The following is a 19,594-nucleotide window of genomic DNA, read 5'->3' on the forward strand; positions in this document are numbered from 1 at the left end:
CTTTGCACTCAACTATATATATTAGATATTGTCTAACATACAGTATTTTAAAAGTTATTCTACACCGCATAAGAAAAAAAAAAAGGTGGCAAGAGATCATTTGCTCTCCTGTGATAATGACGCGGTCTTAACGGGTTTCTGGATCTCAGTCTCCATTCCTGGTAAACACATTCTCCTCCTGGCTGCCGTCTCGATGCTCTGCACCAGTTCCACATCCCACAGATGAGTGACAAAACTGAGGACGTGTCCTCCACCTGAGGATCCCGCCCTGCCTACACGACCTGCTCGATGGATGTAGTCCGTATGGGATTCTGGGAAGTCGTAGTTAACCACCAAGCCCACTCTTTGAGTGTCCAGTCCCCGGGAAGCGATATCAGTACAAAGCAAAACGTCGACATGGCCTTTTTGGAAGCTCTGAAAGATTCCTTCCCTCATCGCAGCAGGCATTTCTCCCTGAAGACGTGCATGACGCAGGCCCATCTCTTCCAGAGTGTAGCCGAGCCAGTTGACGGTGGCGGCCGAATTGCAGAAAACCAGAACGCCCTTCCGGTCTGGCTCTACCTCCTTCAAGGCTTGGTGAAGCTCCAGAACTTTCTCAGAGCCTCTCACTTTAACAAAGGTCTGCTTGACATGCGGCATCAGGTAGTGCAACATCCGACTCTTAACCGTCACCAAGCTGCACAGGTCGGTCACTTTACCCAAGAGTTCGCCGACTCCTCCGGGGAAAGTAGCGCCCACTATGACAAGCTGTGCTTTTCTGGCCGGCCCGGTTATCTCTGAGAGGTTTTCAGCGATCTGGGTTTGCCGGAGGATCTTCTCGAGCATGTCTACAAAGCTGGGATCGAACATCGTATCGGCTTCATCTATTATCATAAAACGCAGTTCGTTGAGATCCACAAAGCGTCTCTGCAGGGCCTTGAGCAACGCACCGGGAGTCGCAACCAGAACGTGAGGCTGACCGTAACTGAAAGCCGCTTTGATGCTCCCGACTCCGCTTCCTCCACCTATGACTTTAACCCTGAATCCAAACGGCTTGCTCAGAGATCTTGCAACTGAGGTGACTTGCTCGGCCAGCTCTCTGGACGGCACGAGGACCACCGCTTGCGTCTTCTGCTCTGATCCCATCTCCATCTCCGTCGTCTCTTTATGGAGTTTGTGGATCATGGGCAGGAGGTAGGCGAGCGTTTTGCCGCTGCCTGTCTCGGCGGCACACAGGACGTTGTGCCCGCGGAGCAGCTTGGGAATGGTCTGTAACTGCACGATGGTGGGATGAGTAACGTCGTGACTCTGTAGGGTCTCGACCAGCTCTGACGAAAGACGGAAATGATCGAATGTCCTTCTGGGACCATCTTGTCCACCTTGTTTACTGTCCTGATTGGGATCAGGGAGGAACGGAGGCGCGTTCTGAGTGCTGTTGATGGTGAAATAGTCCCCGAATGACTTGTTACTCTTCCATCCCTTGGAGGTTAGGACCGGTTCTTCAAACTTCCCCAGTGTGTAAGCGACAGACTGGTTCAGTACTGGGTTCTTGCTCTTGATCAGCAGTCTCCCAGCTTTCACTGTGGCGACTTTTCCCACGTTTGTTCGCTTCACCTGCTTCACACTGTCCACGCGCTCCTGCATGCGCCTCGGCACGCGGATTATCACCGGCTCACGCGTCGACGTCGCTGCTGTGCGTCCAACAACACTATCTAATAAGTCCGGCACACAAACTGCAGCGCGGACTTTACTGTAAACCGAATCAGATCGGCTTAACAGCTGCCGCGGAGCGAGCAAGCCAAACCACCCGACTTTCACCGTGTGCATTTTCACCATGCAAGTCGTTTAAATTCAACTCGGCTAGCTAAAAACAATGAACCTAGCATTTCACAACTAAAAATAAAATTTTGTGCAACGAGCGCTGTTTCATAAACAACTAAATTCCGTTTTCACGCAAAGACCAATAACTTGTCACATGTATCGCTGATCGAATTCCAAATTGCAACCAAGTGCCCTACATTTTCACTAAGAAGCCGTTGGATCATAACACATGTAGTGCGCCTACACAGGGAATAATGATACATTTAGGATTTAACCCATCTCCGTGTCGCTGTTTTATGACGTAAAACGTTCATACAGGAAGTCTAGCCAAGGCAATAATAAAAGCCTCAACTGTCTACACCACCAGCGTTAGGACGCGTCATTGTCGGTTAAAGAGTTTGTAGAAATACAATAGTTTAAAAAGTTAAAGCTAAAATTAGGCTGACCAGCTTTAATGTAATCATTAATGTTATTGTTTCAGGTTGAAGTCTACATACATGTCTGTCTGCACAAAGATGAACTCCTTAATTTTTTTAAACTATTATTTCAAAAAACTAATTTGCTTTGGTGTGACAACATTTATATTAATATTAGGATATTGTACACAATGTACCTAGTTTATGTTAAGATTTTGAATCTTCCTGATTATTCGAATGACTAATCTGGCATTTTGTCTTTTTACTATTAACGGGAAAGGAAGGATGTAAAAAAGTTTATGTTTGCATCTTTATAATGCTAAGTTGTACTTTTTTCGTAGTCAGCCAAATCACAGTTGAAATCGTAACAGTAGAACGAATAAAAATTAAGTTTTGTCTTAAAACGACTCCAGCACATTAAAATTCACTTATACCACTTCAGCGCTGTTATTTCTTTGGTAAAAATATTAACTGATCCCAGAAAAAAAATTTCAGTTTAGCTTTTATAACTAATATCTATTGGGGCAGGTTTTTGTTTACATTGAGCAAGTAACTTATTAATAGCGTATTTTATAGTAGATTATTAAATCCAGGACATAATTGTTCATAACATTGCTTTTATTCAATCTTTTGTTTTTACTGATGGTGCAGATTAAACTTCACATGCAAATATGTAAATACTGCAAGCCAGACAGTTTTGTGTGATGCTGTGACATAATCTGGCTAGACAGACAGACAGACAGACAGAAAATGGTTCTGGGACTGGTTTTGGGTTCTCCAGTGTATAAGAGGTAAAGATATCATAGAAAGATTTCTCACTCATGTACAGACAAAATCTATGATATACAGGAGGCTTGTATACAAAAAAATGCAACATTAATACATAACAAATAAAATATATATATAAACTATTTATTAGTTGCTAAATTACTGTATAATGTAATTGTGCCACCAAATAAGGCAATGATGTAATTATTTATCGATTATGTGGAAACAGTTGATGTTTGTACAGAAGGCAGTAGACAGCCTCATCATCTACATCATAGTATCAGCATGTTGCAATAGACAGTGTCGTCAACAACTGGTCACCCAGTATAGCATCTTCCTGTGGGTATAGCCGCAGTCACCTTCTCATCCTTAACTTAATTTCTGGATTCTTCTTTTAATATCTCTCTCTATTCAAAGCCTTTTTAATAATGGCACAATGTTATAATGTCCCCACTTTAGGCCTGAAATAATATCTTTGTGCCATATATCATGTTACTAATATCAGACTCAAGAACAGAGATAAATTCCAGAAACACATTTACATTATTATACAATTTTAAACAGTGTTATTGTTATCATTGTTGTTGCCGTTTAAATATAATGCATGGTTATGAAGTAGATAAAGAAGAAATGATAAATGTGTATAACTTTTTTTATATATACTTTATATACATATAAATAAATTTATAAAAGTACAAAATAGGGACTTGAATTGCAACACTAATGATTTGTCTGAATTTTAAAGAATGATAGTTACATAAGTGTACAGTATATGTGGTCTTGGTGATAATAAGCTCCACTGAGAGTTAAAGATGTAAGATAAAAGCAGAACCCATATTGGACAAATAACACTGATCACAGATGGACCATGTGTATTTAAAAGTTTTGTACTGAGATAAATATTTTCATTTATAGTCTGTAAAAGTATTAATTTTCATGAAACGTTTTTGTTGAATAAAAGGACTGACTTTAATAATAAAAAACGGCTTGGCAGTAATACCACTAAAAACTAAACTTTTTAAATTATTCTTATTATTTATTTATTTATTTATTTATTTATTTGAAAAAAGCTTTTATCAGACAAGACAGGAATGAAAAAAAGCATAAACAGAATATAAATACATCACCTGCCTATAGATTTGTTAAATAATGGTTGTTAATAATGAATCATTATTAATTGATACCTTGGTGGGCATTTTATTCTTGGTATGATTGTCTAAAATCATTATATTATTTATACATTATAGTTATAGGTGACAGGTTTAAAAATAGACTATTCTCAGATTTCAGAGAGTTTGGAGAAATAAAGCCATCGTGTTTACACTCACTGGCTTTTGTTTGTTTAACAGACTGATAGATTTCTGTCCGATAATAATGCTGATTCATAGTCTGACATTCAAACGTTCTAATTCTACAAATACATATAATGGATTTACTGAATTCATTACACTAGAGTTAAAAAATAAAAATAAAAACATAATTGGATTTTTTTGTCGCACCAGATTTTTTTTTTATTATTATTTATGAAGCCACCAGGGTTCTCACTAGATCGAGAAAATATAATCATATAACGCCAATATTATCATCCCTGCACTGGCTACCTGTTCAGTCTGGAATTAATAAAAAAAATAGTATTACTTACATAAAAGGCTTTAAATGGTTTAGCTGCAACATACCTAACCAGTCTTCTGATACGCTATAATCCACCACGTTCCTTAAGATCACAAAACTCCGGACTTCTAGTAGTTCCCAGAATTTTTAAATCTACAAAAGGGGGTACGGCTTTTTCATATTTAGCTCCAAAGCTTTGGAATAGCCTTCCAGACAGTATTCGGGGTAAAAAGTAGACTCAAGACGCATCTCTTTAATCTGGCATACACGTAACTCATCCCATAACCTCATACTCCAGTACATCTATCCTGACTGGCAACTACGCTTATTCTCTCCATCTCTTCTGTATTTTTCTACCCATGCTGAGGCATCTGGAGACAAAGCTTCAGTAGACAAAGGCCAACCCTGCAAGGTTCCTGAGGCATCCAGAGAAGGACCAGCTCCAGCTGGATTCTGCTTTATGATGGTTGAAACTACACATCCTGCTCCTGTGCTCCAAGAGATCCAGATCCCATCTGCCTTCTGCACCTACTGACTCGTCCCTATGCTGAACTGGACTTTATGTTGATTTAAAGCATTTTTGTTATATTGAACTTTCAATGAGGATGGGTTCCCTGTTGAGTCTGGTTCCTCTCAAGGTTTCTTCCTATTGCCATCTCAGGGAGTTTTTCCTTGTCACTGTCGCCGTCACCCTTGGCTTGCTCATCAAAGACATTTCATTCATTAATCATTCATTCATCTCATTATTATCTAGACACATTTTTCTCACACATACACACTTCCAAAAACGTAGAATGTTTTTTTTTTTCATTTTTGAAAAGCTGCTTTGAGACAATGACTATTGTTAAAAGCGCTATATAAATAAAATTGAATTGAATTGAATTGATTTGAAGCATATGACACCTAACAATCTGGGGTGGGGTACTGAGATTGCCAGGGGGACAGATCGTACAGTATGCCATCTCTTTTTGGCTCTTCTCTTTCACGGCATAAAATGAATCCTAATAAAAAAAAACAAAAATCAACAGGTGAAGATTGGAGGTTCTCAGGCTCAGCCTCAAACTAGTTGATTTGAGAATCACTAAGGGAGTATGTATATTAGGATTTTTTTGCACAGGAAAAAAACTGTGTATAACCTTAGATAATGTTAATTTACCCTTAGTGGCAGAACTTCAGCAGGTGAATCACACAGTATATAAGAACAGGTCATTTTCATTATATGTTGCTAATTCCTCAGTTTAGTATAGGCAGTCATGCATTTGTAATGCACAGTGGGAGGAAACTGGAAAACCCAGTAGAGATCTCTTCACAAATACAAAACCAGGCTTAAGATTGAACCGAGGACTCCAGTGCTGTGCTCTGCATGACTCTGTCGCTCATTCTATTTATTGTCTGCTGCACGTCTTTGTTACCTGGCAATAAGTTAGCACCGACAAATGATGCAATTTAGGTCTTTGCAGTTTCAGTAATTGTAATATTTACCCTAGAGACTCGTTTGTATTTTTTTGCAGAGAACCATAATACTAAAGTTTTTATGTTAATTACCTATTGGTGCCTCAGAATATCTAGAATACATTGCATAACTTGTGTTTGCATGCAACGAGACAGAACAAGTGAACCACATGTTTTTTTATTACACTACACCAGTGTTGGGGGTGTTACTAAGTAATTAATTACATTACAAAATTACTGTCATTAAAAAGTAATCAGTTACATTACAACGTTACGTTCTGATAAAAAATAACTAGTACTTTTTCATGCTTTTCACCAACGCCGTTTTGCCCGGTGGCCGCAAGTACGGTTCAGTATAGTTACGTGTCCATCTTTCCATGTGTCGGTCCTCATAGACCTTGCAGAACTTCAAAGAACGTTGGTTGGAAAGGTAAAACATGTTAAATTTTTCACGCAGAAAGATGGAAACGTACTCATAGCGCCAAAACTCACGGTGAATCATGATAATGAATCGTACTTACGGCCACCGCGCAAAACCGCGTAGGTGAGATAGGAGTATCACAGCAGGAATTACAGAAGGGGGCAGGTTATCGGGGACGGGGGTTGTAGGACAACTTTCACCCACACACACAATAACAAAATGACTGCTGTCTGGTTTATGGATTGCGTAAATTGTCTAAATAACGGATTACATTTTTGGAAATATAACTAAATAACTAAATGGCGGACCTAACGCGTTAAATTACTCGTTACATCATAATAGTAATCCAAGTACTATAACGCGTTACTTTGTAGCTTGTAATGCTGCACTACACAGACTAAGTTTTAAGTAATTAAGCTCGAGTAATTAAGTGCTACTCCAGGTGCCACAGAAAAAATTGGACTGAAAATGTCAGACTGATTCAAATAAAAATCCCAGCACGAATATAAGGATCGGCTCAGGGCCTCTCATGGTAATGAAAGAAAACAGATCCCTGTTTCTTAGAAATGATGAAAGTTTGTTCTAAGACAATGAAAAGTTGTTGTTTTTTAGGTAAACAAATCTTAATTTACTTATTTTTTATGAGTATGGGAAATAAAACTACCAACTTTTTAAAAAGTGCCCTTTTTAACAGCATCCTTTGCTAGATTTGAAAAGAACTATACAAGGCATGGTACAAAAAAAGGGAAAATGTCATGTGCAAAGGGAGTTCTAGAGGAAAATCTAATATCCACTGTCAAATAAAATATTTGTGAATTATTATTAAAGGGTGATATGCACATTTTTTTCATATTCTGTGTTTGTGCGTGTGAGTCAGTGGCCTTTACACATTCTTTCTCCAGTTTTATGAGTTTGCAAATCTTTTTGAAAAAACAAACACTTTCTAAACTTTCTTACAAACAATGGTTAGCTTCAAAAGTTCTTTGCTGTGCTGGAACATTATTGTCCACTAGAGTCTATTCCAAGAATAAGCTTTTTGGATATAAAATGTTAGGTTTTTGCAAGTTTTTGCACTGGCTTACAGAACCAATTGCAACTCATCATATTATTGTTGCTCCGTTAATTAGCGCTACTGTAGTGTGATGCACATTCCATGATTTCTAATCTGAGGTGCTGTAAATCATGATTTCCAAGTCTGGTCATTCTAATAAACTTATCCTCTGCAGCAGAGGTAGCTCTTGATCCTCCTTTCCTGAGACGGTCCTCATGAGAGCCAGTTTCATCATAGAGTTTGATGGTTTTGCCAATAGCACTTGAGGACAAATTCAAGTTCTTCTTAAAGTAATGATGGACTGTCTTTTCTCTTTACTCAATGAAATGTTACTCAAATGTAGTTATTTACAGAATCTAACTAAGAACATGTTCTGGGACACATTTTTGTTCACTACATAATTCCATGTGTTCTTTCATAGTAGAGATGTCTTGAGTATTCATGTACAATGTTAAAAATTATTAAAGCAATGAAAGAGAAGGAGAAAGTAAGAACAAACTTTTGACTGGTAGTGTACAATATTATATTATATCTATCTCAAATGTTAAATATGTCTCCTTACACAAGACCTTATGTAACCGGTCACTCCAGTTAGACTTTATTCTGCGTTGTGTGAATCAGACACGGGACACAGATGGCGGTTCACTGGAAGCATTTAATCTGACACATAAAGGAACAAACAGCCTTCGAGTGAGAATAGCCCTTGTTCTCTCTTCCATACAGTTCCATCAGGAAAAGGGGAAGAATTACAGCATAAATAATTGAACATATGTAAATAAACTTAAAAATTAAATATTAAGAAACATACCTGACACATAAAGGAACAAACAGCCTTCGAGTGAGAATAGCCCTTATTCTCTATAAAATAAATATGATGTACATCATGTGCTTGATTTCCAAATGTTTAAACCAAAATTGGTAATATAACCCAAAAAAATGAAAAATGCCATAAAATAATCATGCAAATACATTTTATAACATTATACACACAAATTGGAGTAAAGATATAAAAATAAAAAGAATAATAAAAATAAAGATTTAATTGGATTACAGGGAGTCAGAAACAACATACCTCTTCCATACAGTTCCATCAGGAAAAGGGAAGAGGAGGGGACAAAACAGGAAATTGTATTGGCTTTGGATGACATCACAGGATTTAAAGGGGAAAGGGCCTACCTCGAACAGGCATCTACATCAGGTATATGAAATGAACAATTTTGTGTAAATTCTAACAATTTAACAGGTTAATTTCTATACCTGTTACACTTACAATCACATATATATAAATATAGGATACATTTTCTTTTTTGTTGTAAAAAAAATATTTGAATCCCTTTAATATTTATTCAGGTGTGTGTGCAATATGTGGAAATTAGGAATAAATGAGTTAATGCTAATGTATTAGAATAAATCTTTATGATTTAATTTAAATTACAGCTGGCACTATACGGTCAGAGCTGCTGCTGCTATTTAAAAAGTCATTTACATCTTCTGATTACACAATTCATCATTGCTGGGGTATAATAGCTGATAACATGGCCCTTACAAAGGAATTCTATGACCTTCTCATCTGAATGATCCGACTGAATGGTGAAATTTTCATTTGCAGGTTATTCACATCCTCACATATCTCCATAATCACGAGTTCAAAAGTCACAAGCGATCTACAACATGTTTCCATCTTACTCCATATACAACCCAATTAAAATATGAAAATGCAAGTACTGTTCCCGAGCACTGATTAATTATTTAACAACTTTTCCATAACTTCTAAAAAAGTATATTACATAGTAAAGCGTGTCCTATGTGAAGTAAAATTGCCAAAAGAAAAAATCATATTCACAACGAAGTTCTGCGGTATAAAGAAAAGGGTTTCAATGAGGCGTCTTTTTCTAAAGAGTTTCAATCTTGAGTGCACTAAATCATTTCTGCCACTGTGATTCATCGTCTCTAAGAGCTTGGATAGATTTAATGGTTTGGATGTAGGAATAGTAAAACGTCAGATTGCTCAGACTAAATAAGCAGGGGAAAGGGAATTGTCTTTGTGATAACTCTTAGTCTGATTCATTCTCCCTTTAAACGCTGCTGCTGAGAGTTTACAGAAACATAATGAAGATTGTTCAGCATGTACCCTGTCAATCTAAGCGAAGCAATAAAGAAAGACATTAGGGCTGTGGAATTTGTATCAAAGCTGGAACAAAGTGTTAATGAGTTGTGTTCAACATAAAAAAAAACATGAGTATATTATGTCTGAATAATGGCTGGGAATTAACTCAATAATGTCATTACAGAGGACCATCTTACGGTCCTTATAAAGGAAGTTATGCAAAAGTGTGTTTTAACCATTGGAGGTATAGAAAAGCCTTAAAGTTAGTACTAATTCACCTCTCAAAAAAGTAGCCTGTCTGATGAACAGTTTTGGAACTATTTCCAGTTATTCACCATTTTTTTTTTCAAGCTTGTTATCTGTGTCTTACCTCCAAACTTCTAATTGTTTTCATATCACGTCTTGCATAATTCTGTAATTTGCCAAGAAAATAAAAATACATGGCTACATGTCATGGAAGAAGAAACAGGATAGATTAAACTATAGTTGTTCCAACATACAACAAAATGTCATTATATTAAACTTAGATTAACTTTTTAATTCATTCATTATTAGTCTTAATTTTTAGTGGTGGCTAAAAGTATTACAACAACATACAGCATTGTATTATAGTTCTGCCTGTGCACAAAAGAGGTGATGTCATTAATTACTTCTAGTCTATCTGGCTAATAAGTTGTAAGTAAAGCAATCAAGCATGCATTAAGCAAGTGACACCAGAGTTGCTAATGCAAACATCTTCTTGACTCAGACAGATCCAGTCGGTTTCAAAGAATGAATACTCACTCTCACTCACTCATTGTCTCTACCGCTTAATCCTGTATACAGGGTCTTTGGGGGTCTGTAGACAATCCCAGGAGAAGTTGGGCACAAGGCTGGGTTCACCCGGGACAAGGTACTGATCCATTTCAGGACACACATACTGGACAATTTGGGAGCACAAATTAACCTTATCCACATGTCTTTGGACTTTGGACATGTCTTTGGACTGTGTTGTGAGTGTCCAAATACGTTGGGCCATAGAATATATAATAAAGGAATAAAGTCATACTGAATCAAATTGAATTTATTTGAGAATAGATGTGTTACATTTTGCAGTATTCAGCTCTAAATCAGGACTCCAGGGCCTGTTAGTTCAATTTCAGCAGACTACTGTATGCTTTTATTGATGGTACTCCCCAAGGTAGTGCCTGGTTCTTTTTAATCTGAAGATTAATGTCTTTTATGTTGTTAGATACGAAAATGCCTCTATATGCTAATAACGGATGGGAATTGGGAAATGGTCTTTGGATTGGGATTTAAGTGTCTCACTATGTGACACTGCTTATGAATACTTCGCATAAAAAAACATTTGAGTACAGACCTATAGTATAGGTGCAATGTTCAGTGTAGCTTGACAATATCCTCCAGTATATTCTGATATAAACACTGTACACTGGATGAAATTTTCTAAAGCCATAGATTATTTTATTTATCGCATTTTTTAAAGACTTTTCTACTTAAAGTCAAAATATTTTGACAATTTGACAATTTGTGATGCAAACCACTCCACCTACATTCAATTTAATTTGTGCAAACTCTTCATTAATAATAGCCAGTCCTTCTGCAGTGATGATTATGTGTGGTGTCTGTGTAATTTGGCTAATGTTTCATTGTAAATTTTCAATAAATCTGCAAACATATTGTGTGCAGTGACCAGAAACAAAATTAACTGGATTATAATTGGAGGTTATAATTAAAATGCTAATTATTATCAGGGAGCATAGTGGTTAGCACTGTGGCCTTGCACCTCTAGGGTCGAGGGTTTGATTTGGATCTCGGTTCTGTTTGGGTGGAGTTTGCCTGTTCTCCCTGTCCTTAGTGGGTTTCTTACAGGTATTTCAGTTTCCTCCCACAGTCCTGCAGGGCAGTCTAATTTAAGTTTCCTAATGGGCTGTAATTTGTGAATTTGTGCATGCTTTTGTGACCTTTGATGGACTGTCACCCCGTCTGTGGAGTATCCCATCCCAAGTCCGTAGGGATAAACTGCAGGCCTCTGGTGACCCTGTCCAGCATAAGTGGGTTAGAGAATGAGTAAGAGAGTATTATAAATCAGCTATAACATTAAAGCCACTTGCTTAATATTGCATAGGTTCCACTTCCACTTCCGCATTGCTTCTAAAACATCCCTGATTCCACATCTCTGATTCGACTCCACAATACCTCTACAGGTGTGCAGTGGTATTTGGCCCCAAGACATTAGTAGCAAATGCTTCAAGTTCTGCAAATTGTCAGGTAGGTCCTTCATGGGTCGGCTTGTTTATCCATGACATTAAAGAGATGCTCAATCAAATTGAGATCTAGGGGATTTGAAGGTCAAGCCAACACCTTGAAACCTTTATCATCATGATCAAACAATTCCTGAACTATTTATGAAGGGCACATTATCTCGCTGAAAGGGGCCACTGCCATTAGGGAATACTGTTGCCATAGTAGCTGGTATGTGACAAAGTAATCTCCACATGAATGACAGGACCCAAGTTTTCCCAGGAGATGCAGGACTGATGGACTATGGGAAGGAAACCCACCACTCAGCTTTACATTTTAAGAAGGCCTGCAAAAGAAGTCACTTCTCTCCAGGAAAAACATCAAGGACAGACCGATATTTTGCAAAAGGAACAGGGATTGGACTTCAGAGGACTGCAGCGAAGTCATTTTCTTTGATGAGTTCTCTTTCCAGAAAATAGTTGGGGTTGCTTCTTAGTCAAGGGAATGGGCTCAATCACAATTTGATTTGCCTAAGAACACAGAATGAAGAATGGCACAAAAACATTCTGGGAGCAACTTCTCCCAACCATTCAAAAACAGATTGGTGATGAACAATGCCTTTTCCAGAATTATGGAGCACGGTTTATGTTGAAATGTGAGAAATATCCCCACACATAAATGTCTCAGAATGCTTTACTGTTGGCATGACACAGGACTAATGGTAACGCTCACCTTTTCTTCCCCAAATGAGCTTTTTCCCCGGATGCCCCAAACAATAGGAAAGGGGATACATTAGATAAAATGACTTTACCAATCCTCAAGACGTCAATCCTTAAGAGGATGGTGGACAAACAAAAACCCACAAATTCTGACAAACTCCAAGCATTGATAATGCAAGAATGGGCTGGCATCAGGCAGGATTTGGCCCAGAAGTTGACACCTTGTCAGGGTGAATTGCAGAGGTCTTGAAAGAGAAGGGTCGACATAGCAAATTTTGACTCTTTGCATAAACTTAATGTAATTGTCATTAAAAGCTTTGCCACTTATAAAATGTTTGTAATTATACTTTAGTATACCATAGTCATATCTAAGAAAAATATCTAAAACAATTAGGCACAATTAGGAAAATATAACAATAAATGTTTTTTTGCATTCTTAAAACATTTAGTCAGGATATTCTGCTTATCCTGTACAGGGTCTTGGGAGGCCTGTAGCCAATCCCAGGAAAAGTTGAGCACAAGGCATGGGACACCCTGGACAGGGTACCAATCCATTTTAGGACACACACATTGGACAATTTGGAAACACAGATTAACCGTATCCACATGTCTTTGGACTATGGGAAGGAAGCATGGGGAGAACATGCAAACTCCACTCACACAGGACCAAGTGCTAACCACTTCGCCATTGTGTCACCTCAAAACTAACAATAGAATCAAAATCAGTAGTCTACTGGAATGACCCTGGATCAATCATTCCACTGAAGAGGAAATTGTCTCTGCATGTAGCAATATCAATTTTCATCATTCCTGTGTTCAGCATATTTAGCTGATTTGTGCTGTGAGGAGGGAGATAGAGAGAGAGAGATTTACTAAACACGTAAACAGAAAGATTATAAATAATGCAACATTTCTTTAGAGGTAGCTATGTTTTTCTGCTGGCCTTGTTACCTCCTTTTTTATTAAAGTTCAGATTTTCCATGACTCTTTTTTGACTTCCATGTGTTCACACTGATGTTGCTGATTAAAAATGGATCATCAGGTTTTTACGGAAGGCCTGGGTTCGATTTCCACCCAATTCCCAAACTCCATCCACTGGATTCAGTGCCGGTCCCAAGCCAGGATGAATTAGGAGGGTTGTGTCAGGAAAGGAATCCGACATAAATCCTGTGCCAAGTTGTGTGTGGATCAGATAATCCGTTAAAGCCACCCCTCGATGGAAGCAGTAAGACTAACTAAGTATGTACGAATAAAATTAAATATTTAATAATTTCCATCTTTGGATGATTAGTTTCTGTCCTTTGCATAGTTAAGGTGTGGCATTAACCACATAGGCATGCGGATAATTTAAAAGATTCACACTAGTGGTCATATAATTATATTACCTACTCTCTCACACATGTTCTCTACCACTTATCCCGTTCAAGGCCACAAGGAGGCGTTGAGCCTATCCCAGCGTACTCGGTTCACGAGGCCATATATATTTATATCCACAAATTTAAAACCTGTCACAGATAGATGATATGGTTGTATGCAGCACTGAGTCAAAAGCTTTCATTATGGGACTAAATTGCCTTGGGATCACGTTCTTTCTCTGCTCTAAAGAGCTTTGTTGTCCTAGGGTAATCACAGGCAATTTCACCATGTTAAAAGATGCTGAAGCACAATTTTGTTGGGTCGATGCACATGTTAGGACCTTGCTTAATGAGACATGATAAATCTTTAAGAGAGAGTAAACTGAATGTAATCATTCCACTTAAGCAAAACACATTAAAAAATAGGACAAATTTTTCATTGTATTCTCCTGTTAAAGCACAAAATGTGGCAGGACATTAGCATTGTGGTTAGCACTGTAGTCTTGCACCTTCATGATGGAGGATTTTGGTTCCCACCTCGGTTCTGTGTGCATGGAGTTTGCATGTTCTTCCCGTGTTCTTGGTCTTGGTCACACCTGGATCTAAACAGACTTCTAAACAACTTAACAGCCTAGATGAGAAACCAGTCCATCACAGGGCTCCATGTACATACACTATGGTGTATAAGTAACTATATACAAAACTAAACATTATTAAGCTTGAACAGATTGTCAACTAAATGATTAATATGTCTGGAACAGAAGGATCACCATATGAATGGCTCCTTAGGCTGAATGAGACGAAGAAGGGAGCAGATGGAGATGAGCAGGTCCTTCCTTAGACAGCACTTTACTTCCAACAAGATGCAGGTGTTTGTTTAGTAAATGAATCTGGAACCACTCTGCTTGATTTCCTCTGGTTTCCCGCCAGCAAAATTGGTTCCGACCCAGCAGAAAGTCTGGCTCCAATGATGCTGATCTCAAGCCACTTATGTTGTGTACAAGGAGGCCATTAAAATAGGACACAAACAGTGTGCAGGGTTCGGGAAATGGTTCTGCAAGGATGAAATATGGCATAATTAATACTGTATATATTGTATACAATATAACAATCTCTCATCAAATCCAATCTCACTTAGAGAACAAATGTAGATTAGCAATGGATAAGCCGATTAAAAATCAAGTTGGGATAATTAAAACATATTTATAAAGGCTTTTTCTTCCTAAAATTTTTATTTTATTTTATTTATTTTTTTATTTTTTGCGCTTATGTAAAAGGTAGATCTTTTAGTGGTTTGTTCTCGGGCAAGACACTTTATGCCCCAAGGTGCCCTCATACCTGTAGTCAGTTCTATAAATTATGAAACAAAAGATTGGCTTTTGGTCTCTGTACACCACCACACTGAAGATGAAATGAAACACTTAAAATGTGAGTGAAATCAAGCCCTTCAGCTTTAATTCAGCGGTTTTGACAAATGTATGGCATTAACCATTCAGAAATTATAGCCATTTTATACACACACTTCCCATTTTGGAGGGCTCATAAATAATGGAACAAATGGCTGAGAAGCAGTTGCATTTCCAGGTGTTGAGTGTTTCATTTGCATTTGTAGCTGTTCATGTCTAAGGAGGCTGTCATTAGACTAAAACAAAAAAAAACACCAAAAAAATCTACAGAGAGAAAGCAAGGACCTGGACACCCATAGAATAACACATGGTGAAAAAGAACCCTTTCATAACATCTGGCCAAGTGAAGAACATTCTTGAGGAGCTAGGCGTATCATTGTCAAAGTCTATTGCTCACCTTGTCAGATGCTTCACAACAAGGTAAGCCACTGGTAACGCTTAAGAACAAAAAGATCAGATTAGACTTTGGATAAAAAACTTTGGACTCTTAGATGGAAGCACATATGACTGCTAATGGAAACGGGTCACTGGTGTGGTGTTTATTGATGACATGACTGCTGATACAAGTAACAGGATGAAATCTGAAATGTATAAGGCTACAGTATACTCTCTGCTCAGATTTAGCCAAAAGCTGCAGATGGATAATAACCGAAACCATACAGTAAAAGCTACCAAAGGCAAATAAATGGGATGTTTTTCACTGGGCAAGTCAGTTACCTGCTCTCAAGACAAGACAAGACTGAAGGCAGGAAGATCCAAAAGCAAGCAGAAGTTAAAGCAAGCTGGAGTAAAGGCCTGGCAAAGCACCTCAGTGAAGGAAACTCGTCATTTTGTCATGTCCACAGTATACTGTAGGTTCAGGTGATCATTGACTGTAAATAGTTTTAATTCAAGTATTAAAGGCAATCCCTATCTTTGTAATTTGTTAGTTTGTTCTATTATTTATTGTTGTTTTATATTATTATTTTAGCCCCCAAAATTGGGTGTTTATGTTTGGGTGAATGGTTGTAATTCCTGAATGGTTAATGCCACACTTTTGTCAAAACCTTTAAATTAAAGGTAAAAGTCTTGAATTGCCTCATTTTGAGTGTTTCATTTCAAATTCAACATATTGGTTAAGAGGCCAAATGCTGGAAAACTTATCTATGTTCCAAAATGTATGGACTAGCCCTCCCAGAGTCCCAGATTTTACTTTGAACACAATGTACAACATTTCCAGGGGTCAGGGGTAGCTCAGTGGTTAAGGCATTGGACTACATCTTGAAAGGTCCCCAGGTTCAAACCCCACAACCACCAAGTTACCTCTGTTGGGCTCTTGAGCAAGACCCCTAACCCTCAGATGTATAATGAGATAAAAATGTAAGTCGTTCTGGATAAGGGGAATCTGCCAAATGCCTAAATGAATGAATTTTCAACCACTACAGGATTAGAACACAGCTCCTAAACTTTTCTCTTTCTCTCAACACTGCCTGATGGGATGATGGTGCACAATCCTGACTCCCTCTTGCCTCTAGACATGCTTGTTCCATTGTAATGCTCCACTTCCCTTTGAATATTAATTTTACTCATTGCTGCTGCTGCTAAAGACAGCAGCATGTGGATAGCCTGAAGGCTGCTTTGAGGTCGCTATGGGTAGTGTCACGTGGATTCCATGAAGATTACTGTGCAAGGAAGCATGGTTTGACTTGAATAACCTAAAAACCCTAATAAACCTGTTTTCTGTAATGCAGTATGCTTTTGCAGAAAAAGAATAACTGTACACATGTTAGGATAACTTTAAATATGTATATCACCTACAAAACCTGCTGCACCACCAGATTGCTCTAGGCAGCATGCAATCAAGCATATGGAGTGGCTGAGTAGCTCGTAGTTAATGGCCTTGCTCTGGGGACACTGATGAACAGTGGCTTTCTGGCTGGCAGTATAGATTTAGATTTACAGCCTTGCAGAGACCAGCACAGCTTCAGCTTGATCACAGAAATTCTCATTTTGATAGACATTTTATATAGTTATAATAATGTTCTTTGCCCCGTGATTAGTCATTTAGCAGAACGATAAGTGAACCTGATGACATATGATGAATCCAGTGTCGACTATTTAACTGTCTGAATTTCCATAAAAATGCTGTCATAGGGTCACTTTTCTCTCAAGGATCTCATTGTAACTGCTGGGACATTTGAGACCTTTGAGACCTACAAATCAAAGAGAATAATACTTATTTGCATGCCTCAAACCATACTGTACCTATCATATGGCAACAAACGAATGAGTAATTTGCCCAACACGCACATGCTCCTATGCTGTGTAGGATTTTTATTTATTAATTTTTATGGTGCAAAAAGCTGTAATGACTAAAATGTCCTTGATTCAAGATTATCTTGAAACAAGCTTCAAACTTTTGAGATATTTTTGTGTGTAGGTGTGGATGAGTGTGTACGTGACCTTGAAAATGTCAACAGTTATTATCTGTCTCCTTCTAACTTTATAACAAGCACTCCACGACAGATGTGGTAGCAAGAGCAGCTTCGATTTTGTGGGCTTCTCAACAACACTGAATACATGTCAGAAATATCCAGCCTCTTATTTGATGATATTGGAGTGGCCTGTCTATAACTGCTGCAGATAAACTTGATGTCCTGGGTATACAATAAGCTCTTCTCTTCTCTTTTCCTCTCCTCTTCTTTTTTTTTTTTTGTCCTTTTTGCCCCGACGTCACTGTCGTTACACCCGATACTGAAGTCAGACAGTATTTGTAAGAGTGTGGAATCCCATTGAAATATAATAAAATATCATATCATATCATATAGCCTATTATATCTACATTTTTCTTATGCACCGTGCCACTGTTTTATATACAATTCTATTTATTTGTATTTGAAGAGATATACTAGTGCCTTTTAACTCACTAGTGTCAGAAACTGTAGAAAACTATTCAGTTTTATATATCAGTGTTTCAAGAATAAATATTTTATTATATGTAGATTTTGATTTTTAATTTCAACACATCCAAAAGACAATAAATGGAGCTAAGATCCAGACTGGCCAGTTCATGTGTGATAATGATTCATTACGCTCCTAAAACCACTCTTTCACAACTGGAAAATCCCTGTGCCATCAGGGAGAAAATGTGATCCATCCATGTGATAACCTGATCATTCAGTACATTTAGGTCATGAATTTTATGCCACATACAGTACGTTGTTAAGCCAGGACCTGACCAACTAAAGCAGCCCCAGATCATAACATGGCCTCCAGAGGCTTAAACAGTGGGCACAGAGCACCATGGGTGCATCGTTTCATACACTTTCCATCTTATCAATGCTCTGGAACAGACTCATCAATCGGGTCTCATCAGATCACATAACCACAGGCTCCCTAGCAAACTGAAGCATCTTTTGAACTGAACTGAAGTCTTACTAACAAATGTTTTTTTTTATGGCCACACACAGCTGTTTAGTCCCAATCCAGCAATTTTGGCTTGGTTGTTGTCTTTGATTTATTCAAGGTAATAATGTGCTCTTTCTGATACACAGAAACATCTTTTCTACAACCGTGCAATATGTTTTCTGACATGTTTGTTTAAGAATTGAGAAGACACAATTAGGGTTAAAATAATTTGTGAGAGCTGAAACGTATTATCATCGCAGTAATTATTCAATTAAAGGCTCTTTTGAAAAAACGAAATAATTTGAACATTATTGAATTACAAACTGTATTTTGATACATACGTGCTCATTACATTTAAATCGTTTTTTATATGTACAAGGGAAATTCTGAGACGTGTCCTTGGAGGTTCCTATCAAATGGAGATGACATGCATATGGGGCGGCTAATGGATAAGCTCCATATCTCTCATACTGTATGTGATCTATTTTTTTGCAGGGACTGAAAATACATTTTGATGCATTTTGTCCTATTTGCTGCTGCTGCTGCTGCTGCCAAAATATTATGATCCATTACAGCATAATGTCAAAGTAAATGGAGAGTGACACATTTTGTTGGCTCAGTGGTCCAATACATTGAATTTGAGAGGAAATGATGAAAATGTAATACAAAATGTCAGCCCTTTTCATACAGTACATAGCCGTCCACACATAAGACATATTCCACATTAATAAGGGAAAGACTACAAATGTGCTTTTGATTATATAAACTAATGTACGAAGTAGAAAAAAAAGGAGCTTAAATTGTTTCATCCTTTTGGGTGGTTAATTCACTATATATACAGTTTTAACAGTCATAGA

The 19,594-nt window shown here is 37.8% G+C and overlaps 1 protein-coding gene across 1 annotated transcript; it reads right to left on the minus strand.

Annotated features, from left to right (window-relative positions):
- Nucleotides 1–96: 96 nt before the first annotated feature.
- Nucleotides 97–1,955, minus strand: ddx28 (DEAD (Asp-Glu-Ala-Asp) box polypeptide 28). The gene has a single exon (XM_053491525.1). It carries the CDS (start codon nt 1,813–1,815, stop codon nt 97–99), a length of 1,719 nt encoding a protein of 572 aa, XP_053347500.1. The 5' UTR covers nt 1,816–1,955.
- Nucleotides 1,956–19,594: the final 17,639 nt, after the last annotated feature.

This window comes from Clarias gariepinus, chromosome 3 (assembly GCF_024256425.1).
Source record: "Clarias gariepinus isolate MV-2021 ecotype Netherlands chromosome 3, CGAR_prim_01v2, whole genome shotgun sequence".
In the NCBI taxonomy this organism is placed as follows: domain Eukaryota; kingdom Metazoa; phylum Chordata; class Actinopteri; order Siluriformes; family Clariidae; genus Clarias; species Clarias gariepinus.